General features: G+C 41.8%; 1 protein-coding gene across 4 annotated transcripts in view; it reads left to right on the forward strand.

Annotated features, from left to right (window-relative positions):
• The first annotated feature begins 1,053 nt into the window (after positions 1 to 1,053).
• The window catches only part of TMCC3 (transmembrane and coiled-coil domain family 3), a 55,292-nt gene continuing 41,414 nt past the window's right edge, over positions 1,054 to 14,931 (forward strand). The window contains exon 1 of one of the 4 annotated variants that reach the window (XM_071552076.1): positions 1,054 to 1,225. In XM_071552076.1, the coding sequence (XP_071408177.1) occupies positions 1,223 to 1,225 (3 nt within the window). In that variant the 5' untranslated portion in view covers positions 1,054 to 1,222. Of the gene's footprint in view, positions 1,226 to 1,265; positions 1,498 to 10,373; positions 10,467 to 14,931 lie in introns of those variants that run through there. The other 3 variants (XM_071552079.1, XM_071552077.1, XM_071552075.1) reach the window with 3 other exon arrangements.

Genomic DNA, 14,931 nt, shown 5'->3' on the forward strand with positions numbered 1-14,931 from the left:
TAAAAATATAGGTGGTTAAATGCCATCCTGACACCTGATCCTGTCAGACCTCGGGAAGCTCAGCAGGGTCAGCCCCGGTTAGTACTTGGATGGGAGCCCTCCTGGGAATACCGGGTGCTGTAGGTTCTAGTCCTAACAACTTCACTGTCACTGTCCAAGCTCACTCAGCCGTGGCAGATGAACCTCAGGACTGAAACGGTGGGGCCAGTTCTGCTCACGCTGTGCCCCACCTAAAAAATCCACTGAACAGGCTGGAAGGGCACACCCACGTGGGGAGAGCCCTGCCCAAATCTTTGTTCAGAAAGCCGAGCCATCATCATCATACATGTAAAAATATACAGTATTGACTGTGTAGAGTCTTTGGCTACAAATGTACCTTATGTGTTATGACACAACTAAACCTTTGGCAACTAAGAATATTGATTGCATAGTCAACTTTAGTCCTTACTCGTGACTTCTGCTAGGTTCTGCCTTCCACCCTCAGGCATGATTTCCTGCCCACTTTCTTGAGTCAACACTGCAGCTTGCGTAGATGCAAGTAGCAGATGAGGGAGCTAATACAACACAGACATATGTATTTTTGCAATGTAATAATTTCTTTTGTTTTGACAGAAATAGCTCTCATCTGGATCAGCTCAGAGCAGCTCACCCTTGTTGCACCTATATTACATGCCAGCCTCAAGGGTAAGATACTAAACCAAAACCAGGCATTAAAGGTACATCTCTCTGCTCTGCCAATACATACACATGTAGCATTATGGGCTACCAGTCATTATTTCTATATGCTAGCCCTGAAGCTGTGTCATCCAGGCAGTCAGTGGTTTTTGTTGCAGCTTAAGTACATAGTCTGAATCCTCCTCTGCCCCTGTTACTGCCCGTGGGCAGCTTGCACCTGTTGCCTCCAGGTTGATATCAGCAACTGGCCATTTCATTTTTACAGCCCTGGGCTTTCAGATACCTTCCCATGCCCATAAATTCAAGAGTGCTGATGTCAGCTGGTGGCTGTGCTGGGGAGGCCCCACCTATAGGTGGGATTTGTCCTTCCTTTATGAAATAGGCATATATAGGGAGCACCCTTTTGCAGCTGCATGCTGGTAGTCACTGCGCAGCTCCAGCAGAGCTACACGTATGTGACCAGCCAAGGCAGAACTGTGCCTTTCAGATCAAGCAAAACCTAAACCATGCCTAGAGTTTCAGTGTCACTAAATAGAACTGCTGAAAAATGGTAGGTTATTTTTGTGAAAACTTGTGGCAGAAATGAAAAATAATTTTAATAACATTTTCCTGTTAAGTTTTCAAACTGTGAAAGGTTTATGCTATGATGTCTTAAAAGACAGAAAATTTAAGAAAATACATTGTTTAGAAAAAACTTTTCATTGAAAGAAATGCAAGATTTTGGTGAGTGCAGATGAAGAATCTGCTCACAATGGTATCAGACCTGTGTGTTTGAAATGCTGAAAATCTTTGGAATCGGTGAGTGTCAGAGTGAATTGCAAGGTAGGACCTGTCACATCCTGTAATATCGCTTCTTCCTGAAGGCTTTGTCTTGATTTATGTAATATGACTACTTTGTTATTTTGATCATCTTTGTTACTTTGTCATAACATTTATGTGCCTGGGCACTAGAACTCTTAGTTACTTCTGAGGTATACTATGTTGCTATTATGGTTTTTATGTTGCTATTAGTTTATATATTGCTCCTACGCTTTCTGCTTAGATGCCCAATTACAAGTGTTTCAAAACTTACATGTAATAATTAATCTTTATTAGAAGAATAAACTGGAGCATTAAATTTCTCCCCTTATATTTTAAATAAAATTGCTTCTAAGGCTGTGTATGTGTCTGAGATACAGACATAATCACAAATTTAAGGAAATGTAGAAGAACAGTTTTATTGGTAAGCTTATAATTATAGCGTTTTTTCCCTCTCTTTTGATATGTAAGCAGTTGTCTGTGAGATTCTCGTTGATAATGTCTTGCCTTTATTTTGGGCTTGAAAAATCTGACCTCTGTAAAATGGTTGGCCTGAGGTGGTTACAGAACAGAAGTGGGTAGCTGCTCATAGCTCGAGCAGAGGCAACTACTTGCCAACCCTCTATATAATACTAACCCAAACCCTGCTGCTAAAACTGGGGGCTTTTTAGGCACATAGAGGGGGAGCTGCATCTTTCATTGGCACATGGCTAGCTGGTGATGAGTACATCAGTGGGCACTGGAAGGACAGAGTGCTTTCACTTTCTTCCAGAGTCAGAGCAGTCTCTCTGCTGCAGGGTGTCTTTTCCCATCCTGTCAGGCATCTGTGGGGCAATCCCATGATGTAATGGAGAGCACTCTGGACTTTGAATCCCAAGGTCCTGAGTTCGACTCTCAGTGGGGACCATCCCCTGGCAGTTCAATGCCTCCCTGCCATCCCATCCCGTCAGATCTTGGATGCTCAGCAGGGTCAGCCCCAGTTAGTACTGGGTGCTGTGACAGTCCTGAGGACTTCACTGTCGCTGTCCAAGCTCACTCGGCTGTGGCAGTTGAACCTTGGGACTTAAACCCAGGGCCAGTTCTGCACACGCTGTGCCTCGCCTAAACAATCCACTGTTCAGGCTGGAAGGGCACACCCACGTGGGGAGAGCCCTGCCCAAATCTTAGTTTGCAAAGTCTGGCCATACACTACAGGCGTCTGTGGCCACTGAGGTTCTCTTTGCTTCTGTTGTCTTAGGATTGCTTTATGTATTAATGCTTCATCAACATAGCTGTTTTGGCAAAAAAGGTAAAGAAAAATAAATCCAACCCTTCATGGATATAATTTTAGTAAGAAAAGATCAGTGATAATTATGTTGTGGAAAAAGGTATTAACTTTGTTACAGAAATTGATATTGCTATGTAGCAGAATAGGAATTTTTTATTGGCAAATGTTGCATCTTCACTGTTCTATTTTCTAATGATCTCATGCTCTAACATTTTCCTTTAAAGGGAGTTTGGGGGAAACTCCCCTGAAATGCTAGGACTCTGCTATGTTGATACTGTTTCCAAAAACATTGCAATATAAGCTTCTGCTTATATATTCCTGGTCAACTCAGGTCTCAGGGATAAGAAAATTGTACTGTTTGATGCCTTATATAAATTCACTCATTGTGGAAGAATGAAGCAGAAGAATTCAATGTGTCAAAAAATGTCTCCCAAATTTTGTAACTAATAATACCTTATGAAATCATGATTTTAAAAGCACCAAAGAATGCTTATCACTATTGTTCAAACTTCACTTTATTTTTTTTTCTGCATGAATCTCTTGTAGACTATTCTGAAGCATCTTACAGCACCAGGATAGTTATAAATAACAATTATGTTATATCTTACAGCTTGCCTCCGTTGTCACCTAGTTTCATGTCTAAATTCACTAAATCTGAATTCTAATCTAAATCTTGATTCCAATATTCATGATCATATAGTCCAGTGTGGAAACATATGCATATAGGTGCTGCAGTTTAATATTGTTAAGAATTAATATTAGCATGCAGGAAGTTATGACGCTCTGCTCCTGTCTTTGGAACAGTAGTAGTGAGGGAATTTGCTATGGAATATGCAGAATTATGTTATAAAGGCCTTGTATATCGGAGCTGTTGACAAACCTTTAATCAATGGACATGTATTTGCAAAAAGCAAATACATGTCCATCGCATCATGGTATGAAACTAAAACAAATGTAATATGTGTTAACAATACAAAAAAGAAGCAAATAAAGAAATACTTTAGTCATTAAAAACAATCATGTAAAATTATGTAACAATACATAGTAGTAACCAAGGAATGGCTTCTTGATATATTACTGTAGTTAGATGAGTAAAAGGAGTGTGTTGCTGCATACGTATAAAATAATGGGTGATACACATGTACTTAGCAGAATACAAATATCTGTGCTATGCTCTGGTTTTTTGTTTGCAATTTGTTGCCTTTAAAATATTTGTTGTTAAAATCAGACACTTGGAAAATTTATGCCAATTAAACATAGTGGCATTTGAGCTTTTCTGCTTAGTTAATGTTAATCTTTCAAGTCTCTGTCACCCAAAACAGAATTGAATGTCATCTGTTTAGGTCTAACAGATTGAGAAGTAAACTGAAAGGAGTTTTCTGTTTTTGTTATGCTCATCTTAAATAGGCTCTTAACCATATTTATATAATGGTTTTTATTAATGCCCAGTTAACCCAGCACTTAAAGCACTCCCCTGTTTTTTGTACCTGGTTCATGTAGTCTTAAGGGAAGGCTTTCATATGGCATTGAATTAGATTTAACAGAACCACAGTTAGATGAGTTATAGGTGGTCAACTTTGAAAAAGTGGTGAGAGAATCTGAGCTTCATGTCCTCATAACTTGCAGCTCTGTAGATACAGAGTCACTGTAGTAAAACTCAAAGGGCTGTCTTGGAACAACAGTCACCAGGAAGAGGTGTAGGCTTACTTGCCTAATCATTAATTTTTCTGTCCTCTCATAACCCATTTGTGTTTTCTGCCCAACTGGCTAACAAGTCCTAGTCCCGCATTTGACATTTTTTCTTCATATGGAAATAATTGATGTCACACATTTAGCATGACATAACTTATATGGAGTTACATAATGCACTTCACAGACAAAAAAGAAAAAATTGACATGTTCCTATTCAGCAAAATCTGCACTCTCTGTGTGCAACCACCAGCCACAAACTGAGCTGGGATGTCTGTGCAGCTATGGCTGGAGAGCAGTAGGGTGAAAGCTGGTGTGTACTGAGTTACAGAGCCTTTAGGAGCTCAGTGTCAGCCACCCAGCTACTGCCACCTCAGGGGGCTGCATGCACTGCTCTGAGGGTCAGTTAGGGTGGCACATTCTGAGAGCAGTTCCTGTGCTCATGGGCCATGTCTACTGTGCTTGTTCTAATTTGGGATAAAATGTTGCACTGAGGTAACCACCAGAATATGCAGTAATAGAAGATTCAGGATGGTTGTCTTCTGGCTGCAGCCTGAATACTTTGGCTGCAAGTTCACATTTGGAATGGGGTACACCTTTATGTGCCAACAGACTGCAGCTGTTGGTCCTGTATGAGTGGTGACAATGTCAAAGTGGCTGATTTGGGACAGACAGGCTGCACACACTCATTCTCAGAAGACCTCATATTACATACTGTGAGGCAGAAGAAAATTTGTAAGCTGATGAGCACCAACCATTCACTTGCTAGAAGGAGAACTATGTACTTGCCTCTGCAACATGGGCCACCTTTCATGTAAATAGCTGGGCTCCAGACAGGTTCTTGAGAATACAAAACAGGTGGTGTTCAAGTCTGCTACAACAGTGGCTCTTACACTCTTTGAAATGCAGAATACTGCCACCATCCTGTAGGTGCTGTTTGCACTATCTCTGTCACGCAGCAACAGCAGTGAGGAACTGTAGCAGAATTTTTCTAGGCTGTATGAGGAGGAAGGACTTCACATTGCCTCTCATCACACAGCAACAGACACAGTATAGTAGCCAGGGGAAAGGAGGAAGGAGGACAACTCCTGTTACTCTCAACTGGAAATTTTTACTTGCTTGTCTATACTTCATGCCCTATCAATGTATCTCACTAATACACAATGGCAGGTCTTCATTTTGGAGTTTTTTACTGTGTAGAAAATGCATACTCAAAGAGTGTCCAGAGCTATTCTATTCTGAAAACACATAAAATATTTCTTAATCAGGAGAGGACAGGGGAAGAAGGGGTTGACTTAAAATTTTAGTTTTATATCTGAATGTTTATCAACATCTTCTGAATGCACATCACAGCTTGGCAATGCAATCTGTAAGTCTTAGTGTGATCCCTTGGTCTGTGCTGCATACAGACAGGTGGAGTATCTCCTTTTCTGTGGGTGTGAAAGGCTCACGCTTTGGTAGATGAACTGAAAACAGTGGCAGTGTGTTCAGGGATAACTGCAAGACCAATGTCACTCAGCACTATCCCACTTGCTATCAGACTTAGAAATGCTGTTAATACTCTCCTTACATGTAGACCCTTTCCTTTGAGGCTTGTTGCTACGGGTTTTCAGTAAAAGATTTGGAGGGCAAGTTAAAAACTCTCTCAAAAGAAGCCCCAGTTTCCTGTTTAGAGTACAGATGCTCCCATTGGGGGAAAAGAGACCTTCGCCTTTTTCCTGGTTGTACCTTTGCCAATATACTCTTGACATCGTATGTTTAATTTCTTCCAACAAACATCACAACACAGTATTTAATAATAGCACATTTAATTCCAGAAGAGCTCAAGGTTCTCCCCAGGAGAAGGGCATGCTGTGCTTCTCCTTTTACAAATAGAGTAGTAGAAATCCAAAGAAGTAAACTGCCAAGATCCAGATTCATGATAAAACTGGAAAGAGAATGAGGCCAGACCTTGAGCTAGGCTCCTAATGAAAGAGTTTCCATGTCATCCATCTCTATAAAGATTTCCCCTTTTTATTTCTTTCTTTTTTTTTTTCATTACTTCCCAGTGTATGTACAACACCAGCTATGCAATTACACTGTGTGGGAGCTGGGTTTTGCTAGGCAATCCCACTGGTGCCACTAGTGCTTCCTCTGCCTCCATGGCATAAGTCAATATGGATAATTTATGGCTTGCAGGTGGGAGTGTAGTGTCTTCTGTCCAAGCATGACACATGGACATGGAACAAGAAATGGATGGCAAAGATGCAGCTCCTAGAGGGAGGAGTGAGACAGGAATTGTTCACAGAAAGCTCTGGCTCCAGCTGTCAGGCCTCCTTTGGGCAGTGCTTCTGCTGCACCTCCAGCATTTTGATTTTCCTAAAACAGGGCAGTACAGGCAAATGTAATATTGGGGTCTGTCCCTCTGAAAGCCAAATACAGGGTTGTATGCCTTTGTGTGGTGATCTTAAGTTTAACCAGACATTCCATTCCTAACTGACATCCCTTTTTAAAAGGTCACCTTAAAACGGTCGGCAAAATAATGTAAATACTAAGACTGTTGTGGGTCATTGTAGCATGCTGAAGTGAGGGAAGGGACTGGAAATGCATGGGCACTGACAGCTGAGCACTCAGTGAGGGATTTTGAGGTATTTGAACTTTAAAATTGCCAGAATGGATGGCCGGAATAATTTAACACTTTTATCATTAATTTAAACCTTAGAATTTAATTTTTAAAATACTTTCTGAGAAGAACAAAAGATGAGAGAATTAGTATATGGGCTGCCACTTCTATCTTTGTCACTGAGAGTCCAGCCTCATGCTCCTGCAAGTATCTGGAAGGATTTGCTTTAGTGGGTTAAAGGTTCAGTTGAGAGCAGGTGCAGTGTGTGGGAAGAACATTTATTCAAACTCTGTGGGCTTCTGAAAATAACAGTAAGAGAAGTACCCAGTGAAGCTGTCAGTACTACTGTGCTGTGCAGTATTCTGCCACATTCAGGGCATCATGACCCTGTTTTGGAGTGGGAAAAGAGAGCTGTACAAACCTCCTGGGTGTGCAAGAGGAGGGCATGAGTGGTCTTTGCTCAGCCAAGCCAAATTAAATGTATTCTGCAATTGTGCCATAGGGTAAGAATCTTCTGCTTCTGCTACAGGCCAGGAAGGCTCCAGTGGCACACATGTGAGAAGGAAAGATAAAGGGGATCTTTGTCCAAAGAACTATGTGGCACCCCAATTTGACATAAACTTGTATTTTGAAGACACAGATCTTTTAACTCCAGCATATGGAAAGAACCATTTCTTGAGATGAGGCACTTGTAGAGACTGTTAGAATGACAGTAACTCTTAATTCAGTTTGTGTGGAAGGGCTCTCCTGACCTGTGGGACAGGTACCTCTACCTAAGCAGCTGTTTCCCCTTCACCATAACTTGCTGCTCTGTGTAGCAGTTGTTCCTGGTTCACCAGCCTGCTGTCCTGTGGTCACAGTTCTTCCAGGAACTGCCCAGTCCCACGGGGCAGCACATGGGTGCTGTTGTTTCTGAGATGCACCACTGAGAGCAGTGCCCAAGCAAATGGATCCACAGGCTTGCTGGGAAGGTGTGACTAATGCAGCACTGGGGTCTTACAAGAGTAACTGTATTACCCTCTGGTTTTAGAAGCTACATTAGGACAGAGTATTTTCTTCATAAATATATTAGTACATATGTTAATACTGCCTATAAATACATATTGCCTCTTTTTATCTTGAAGAGAAGTTTCATTGTTTTGTGGCTAGTCTTCTCGTATTATTTAATTAAAGCTGATATTATTTAAATAAAACTCATAAACTTTTGAATAATGTATGATTTACAATAAGCCTTATATTACTAAAATTCCAAGCAGTCGAAGCCTTATATGTGTCCCTTTTCCAACTGCTTATCCTCTCTATGCTTTGATCAACTACATCTGGCAAGGCTTAAAAAAAAAACCCTGGGAGTTTCTGAGGAAATAAGGAAGTTTCATCCTAGGTGCTGGAAACTACACAATCCCCTTTGGAAACGTGCAATTATTACTTCAGTGAAAACCCCAAACCCTACGAAATTTGCCTATTTAATTTTTTACTCACTTTTACCTCCAGAGTTCCCCACCCTCTGGCACATGAATTAACATTCATGTCTGAGCTTCAGGACTGAAGAAACATCGTTTCCATCTCCATTTTTTTTTCCAGCAGCCTTATAACTTCAGCTATCTCATTCAGCTTCATATGAAGTATAGGAAGGGTGGCAAGTCACCACCTGTGTGCAGTATCCTGTGTTTGGTTATTTTGAAAACTGCTTTAGGAAAATAGTGCTTTCTTTGGTAAACCCACTCACTACTTATTAGGGACAACTGTTTTAAGACTGGTATTGGAGTTGAAGAAGAAACACCTGCCAAAAAGGTGAGGTCTGGTATTTATTCTTATTTTAGAATTTTAAGTCCTTCATTTATGAAGACCTCATTGCTTGAAAACATCAAGGAGGCACTCACTAGATAATTAACCTCTGACAGTACTGTTACCTCACAATATATGATTCTAGTAAAAATGCAAACGGTGGCAGGGAAGTATTTTTTAAAGCTGCAAGTTCCTCCTAGGATAGTTAGCTATGTTGATTTATGTATGTTTATACATGCACATGCCTTGGAACTGTTGCTGTCTCCAGCTAGAGAAGGAAAGCAGCATGACTCATGCATGGGCTTCATAACAACTGTACCTAAAAGGTGAGGTCCTGCTGCTGTTGCAGAGGAGGTCTGAAGGAACTTCAGATTTACTTTGTGTAACAAGTAAAGGTGGTAAGTCAAATGTTCTGTTTATTCCAGAAAAGAAAAAAGTGCATTTCATGTACAACTTAATGAGTGGTTATAAACAGTGTTTTACTTACACTTTTCAGTGGGTTAGAATGTGTTAAGTGTCACTTAAATGCATTCCTCGGCATAGGCAGTCTGAAGATAAACGTGAAAATCAGTCAGAAACACCACTCAGCTCTTCGGAATTTAAGTACACTGACATACGCATACCCTGGAAAACAAGTTTTCCTTGAGTGTTCAAAATATGGTTTGAAGCTCATTTGTGCTAGGACAGTGAAGGATTTATTTCACATGTGTAATGTGCAGAAAAGGGGACGGAACTGGTTGCTGTGCTCCACTGACCACTTTGGAAAATGCAAATCCTGATTATTTACTTGGTTTAATAGAATTTTTATAACATGTTTATTGCAAAAACCTCTAGGAATCAAGAGCTTTCAAGCAGCAATACTCAGTTGTGCCCAGGGAGCCTTATGCTACTGCAGTCCATACCTTACAAGTGAGTCTGCCTCAAAAAGACAACACAATACTCCTGGTTTCCTCCTTTCTTTCCCCTTTGGACTTCTGAACCTCTAGGATTTGCTATGTTTTGAGAGGTTTCACTGTAGCCACGGGGTGTAGATTTGTTTTAAGAGAAGCCGAGATGGTTGCTTGATGGTAAACTCCCTCTAAGAGCTGGAGCCGAACCAAGCGGGCGGCTGTCAGCAGCAGAAACGGGACTGTCACCTCTCTGTCCACCCGTGCCTTTCCGAGATCATCATGCCTCAGCTTCTGCTGTCCCTCGGATACGTCAGCCTTCAAAATGAAACAAACAACGCGATTCCTAGCCCAGTCCCTCTGGCTGACGCTCGCTCCCACGCTCCTCTCCCTTCAGGGGTCCTCCCTTTTCGAAGGAGAGGGACACACAGCCCCGGCCCCCTCGGACCCGCTCCGTGGGCGCCACAGCGCAGCGCTCACGGCCGGGCGCGGAATCGCCGAGGGGTTAACGCGGGTGTGGCGGCGGGAGCGGCCGTGCGGAGGGGCGTGCCCGGCGCTCCCACACCGCGCCGGGGCCGGCAGTGCCCAGTCCCGCGTTGTCGGGGCTGGAGGCAGGGCGGCCTGGCGGGACCCCACGTGTGGAGGGGAGCGCTGGCGGCGGGCGCCGCCGAGGGGCAGCGGCAACATGCCGGGCAGCGACACGGCGCTGGCCGTGGACAGGACGTACTCGGACCCGGAGCGGCACCGGCGCCGCAAGACGAGGGTAAGGCAGCGGGCGGGGGGCAGCGAGCCGGGGCTGCCGCTGCGGGCCGAGCTCCGAGGGGTAGCCGCCAGCCTGCAGCGTGTTGCCCATGAGGTGTCAACGTTTTGTTAGGTTGGAGGTCTATCGGGAAGTTTTTTTCCTATGTGCTTCTTTCATATCGCTACTCTGAATAGACTTTGGTATAGGAAAATGAAATGAAACTGGTTGTTGACATAATAGAAACCAATGGTTAAGATATATCCACAATCGAAACTAGTTGGACAGAAGAGTGATAGAGACTCACCAAAGTCAGCAACACCGATGATTTAATGCAGTGACTCCGTGCCTAGATCACAACTGTGACTAGTGGGTTTGGGATTTGTTTCTCAAGCTTTGTTTAATAAACCGTGGAGCAGGTGATTGTATCTGGCAGCAGGGAATGATTACGGTGCCCTTTATGAAGTTACTTAAAAGAGGGCTGTGGCAGGGATGAAAATTGACAGAAAAGGTGCAGCGGTGTGCTAGGGATAAAGAATGTGCCATATATCCATGATGTATGGCTTTAGTGGGTGGTTTTTCTTACAGTCTCCTGGCAAGTTCATCTTTCTTTATCTTATTATTTTGATGTTTTATTCATATGATGTATGTATATATAAACATAAACGTGTGTAGGCAAACTTTGTGCTCCTTTCATGTATTTAGTGGCTTTTGTGGTGAATGTCCTGTTGATGAAGGCACTTGGCATTCTAGTTAGTGCATTGATTTAGAATTCTTACTTTAATACTCAGCTCAAACAGGTGTAAAAGAAGCGATGCTTTCTTCCTCAAACAAACTTGAGATACTGGCAGAAATTCTGTTTTTTATGCTCAGATCTTGCATCTGACAATAAATGAGCTTAATGGTTTGAAGTGTAAGGATCAATTATGTGTGAAGGAAGACCTTTTCTGGGAGGTGAGAAGGTGGAAAGTTTTTTGGTTTTTTTGGGAGTTTATTTTCCTGTACTGCACACTAGCAGTGTTTTCCATCCTTCCAGCCCATTAATTGGCAGTGCTGGAAAGGAGATGGTGTACTTCAGATTGCTCCAGAATAATGAAGTGTTTTAAAAAGAGGTAACCCTATACACTGTAGTGTTATTACTGGAGCCTACAGTGCTCTCCACACTGTAAGCTGGGTACACCAGCTGGAGTTAAAAATGTTATGTTTCCTTTGCTTTTCCCTTTGAAAGGCGAACTGATTAGTTTTTTCTTCATTGCTCTTGCTGTAAGAATAGTGTGCTTCCTAGCTAACTGTGGCCATGGAGAAAAGTTGCACATCTTCATAATTTCTGGCGTATTTAGGAGTTAAACTCTACTCTGTAGTCTAGTTGATCTGCTTAAAAGCATGAAGCGTCATGGATAACTCTGTGTTGATAATTGCACTTGAGTATTGATTTTTTTTTAAATCTCTAGTTCAAGACTATTTTATAGAAGCATTGGTCTTCTGTCCAATTTTGCATTTGTTTTAATCAGGATTACCCTCTCCTTCTCTTCCTGTGACCATGAGAACTGGAAATATAACTCCGTACAAGTTTAGAGTTGTATGTAATTGTGATACTCCAAGGTTTGGAATTTAGAAGTTGTGTGAGATATGACAAAACTTGTAATATAATTGCTAGAGGTGGTAGCAGCAGGTTGTGTGTTCCAGATGATGGTAAGAGCTTGCTTTAAATCTATTTGTCCTTAGTCCAGACAAATAGGAATTTTGTCTGGGGAAACTGGCTGGATAACTTCAATATTTCTCTTACCGCTTTAACCAGGGGGATGGAAATGGTGATGCAGTGGAGCAGCAAGAACTGGTGGTATTATGTAGGAAAAAAGCAAGAAAGCAGAAGCTATTTTTTGTTTAGAGACTGAATAAAAATCATCAGAGCAGCTGGAGTTAAAACTGCCATTTCCAAACACTGATGGAGAAAAACAACACAGCACATGAAGACAGCTGGTGGTGAGGATGCTCAGAGAATCTGAACAGACTAGGAGTGTTGCTGTGTGAAGAACGCCTTGGAATTGTCTTTGTCAGGAGGATAGGACATTCAGTAAGCAGGGTGAGTTCCATTTAATAAAGTCTGGGGAAAAGAGAGGTGTCAAAGTAGTTGCTGGATCTCATAGTCTGTGTAATGTAGGCTTACTGAGTTCAGTTTTTAGGTGGGTGGGCTTTAAAGGACTTCCCCCAGCCCTAGAGGTCACTGCCTTTGTCTTTCAAGCCTAGGTAAGGATTTTTTTTTATCAGAAAGTGAAACCTTCTCTATGGATGGGCAAAACAAAAGTTCAAAAATTGCTGTTGTATGTGCTGTAGGAAAGCATTGAATTCAGCCTGCAGAAGTGCCAGAATAACTGACTGTGAATGTAGCCTTCTGAGTTAGTAAATGGTAGAGTCTGAGGGGAAGGGGATTTAAAAAGTTCTGCTCCAGCCAGAAAGCTTCTTCAGTGTATAGCAACAGATGTGTTCAATACCTTCATCTTTGAAGCCATGCGTGGCAGAACTGAGTGGGGCATAAAATCACTACTGCTTGAAGTGTAATGGTATTTGTGCCTTACAGTTCTGCCCTTTTTTTAGTGGGTATAGATTTACATTCACATGGTTGCCTTGTTTGTGGAAAATTATCTGTTTCCAGCTTTAAGAAAGATGCCCTTGCAGGAGACCTTTCCTTCCTCTCCTTGCCAATAGTATCTGGTCACTGTAATCTGGATTACTGCAGCTCACTCTGGTGGCACAGGTGGGATCAGTGTGGACAGTATAACTGTGAAATGTTTCTGGTCCTCTCTGCTAATGCCAGTTGCTGCAGCCTCAGTGTGCTTCATGTCCACTACCAGTTGATTCCTTCAACACCTGGAATATAAATCCAAATCTTTCAAAGTCAGGACCTAAGCTATGAAGTAGGGCACAGGGAACAGGGAACAGGGGTTGCGTTTTAGTTGCCATGCACCAAGTACAGCTCTTGCTGGAATTTTCACACAGCTTCTAACATAGTTAAAAAGTGTCATGGTGCTTTCTTAAGGGATTTGTTTTTGCAGTAATTGCTATGGGAGACTAGGGTGTTCGGACTCTGGCATTTCTTGGGCAGTAAGTCCATGTGGATGTCAATGCAATTGCAATAGTTAACATTCCTGATGCTCAAACTAGAATGGCTATGCTAACTTGTGCCTCCTGTTGACCTTTGCTTCTGGAACGTTGTTTCAAGACTGCCTTTCAAGGCTCTATTAAAGCTTTGAACGCTCACCAGGATGTTCTATTTAGACCTCAGCAATCCATGTACTTATTTTTCCCCCCTTCTGATCGGGACATTGCTTTTCACTCTTGATCTCTTACCCATTACTGAAAAAGAATCCTCCACATTTCATCAGGATTATATATTTATATGTATGGCTATGTAGGAGAAAAATCCTTTTCTGTTACAACTAAACCACGAGTTCCTTTACCATATCCCATCAGAAGCCTATGCAGAAACCTAGTTGCTTTTAACAAGTGCCAGATGCTTGAGAGAGACACAGGAAGGTCTCAAGTAATTCCTTGCACATTGGAGCCTATTCAGGACTTTATTAGTGACAGATACATTTAAAATTGTAAGGATCCTTCCTTTATTAAAAAAAACCCAAACCTGAACAGATATGGTTTGTTTGTTAACAAACAATGAATCTTAATTTCAATCTTGTTCTTTCAGCCTTAGTGAGACTACCAGTAGAATCAGTGTTTTATGGATGATTTAGTTCCTACATGATCACACATACAAAAAGCTTACATTAAAAAAGAATACACAAATCCATTGCTTTCTACTGTGAAATGTCTCTTCTCTTTTTTCATGTCTCTCTTTTGATCCCTCCCATTCATCTTGTCGGTAATCGAGGCAGACGTTTTAATAATCTCACCTCATATTTGTGTCTTTCTAAGCCTCTAATCATTTTCATCCTCTGCCTTTGAATTCCCTTTACTTCTTAAAATCTTTAGTAGTTTTAGAGGAAAAAGGGTTAAAAAGGAACAAACAAAAGGCCCCCAAACAGAATACCCCACCAAAGCAAAGAAACCAAACAACAAAAACCCACCACTCTACCCAAAAAAAAAAGGTCACCCCACCCCTAGGTTTAGGAGAAAAGGAGATTTAATCTCCTAGTGCTCTTTTAAATGCAAAAGAAAAATCACTGTAGAAGATCTGCTTGTTCTGGGCTCTTGTGACTTGTAACCAAATCTCCCTATACTTTGTGCTCAAAGACCTTATGAACACTTTTCCCCAGAGTTCCCTCAGGTTTTGACATACGATAAACATAATTTGATGACAGAGAAGATTGTTAAGACCTCCAAGCTTTGGTTTTAAATCCACAGTGTGTTTAGAAATGTGTGAAACCTGTCAAAGGAGTAGGCTGCATAATGCAGGGCTATTTGGAATCAGAGAGAGAAGCCATAATTATAATGTGAACCCAAAAAGACTGAGTAGTTTGTTAGTACTGAAGAAAAG

The sequence above is a fragment of the Pithys albifrons genome, chromosome 3 (assembly GCF_047495875.1).
Source record: "Pithys albifrons albifrons isolate INPA30051 chromosome 3, PitAlb_v1, whole genome shotgun sequence".
Lineage (NCBI taxonomy): Eukaryota > Metazoa > Chordata > Aves > Passeriformes > Thamnophilidae > Pithys > Pithys albifrons.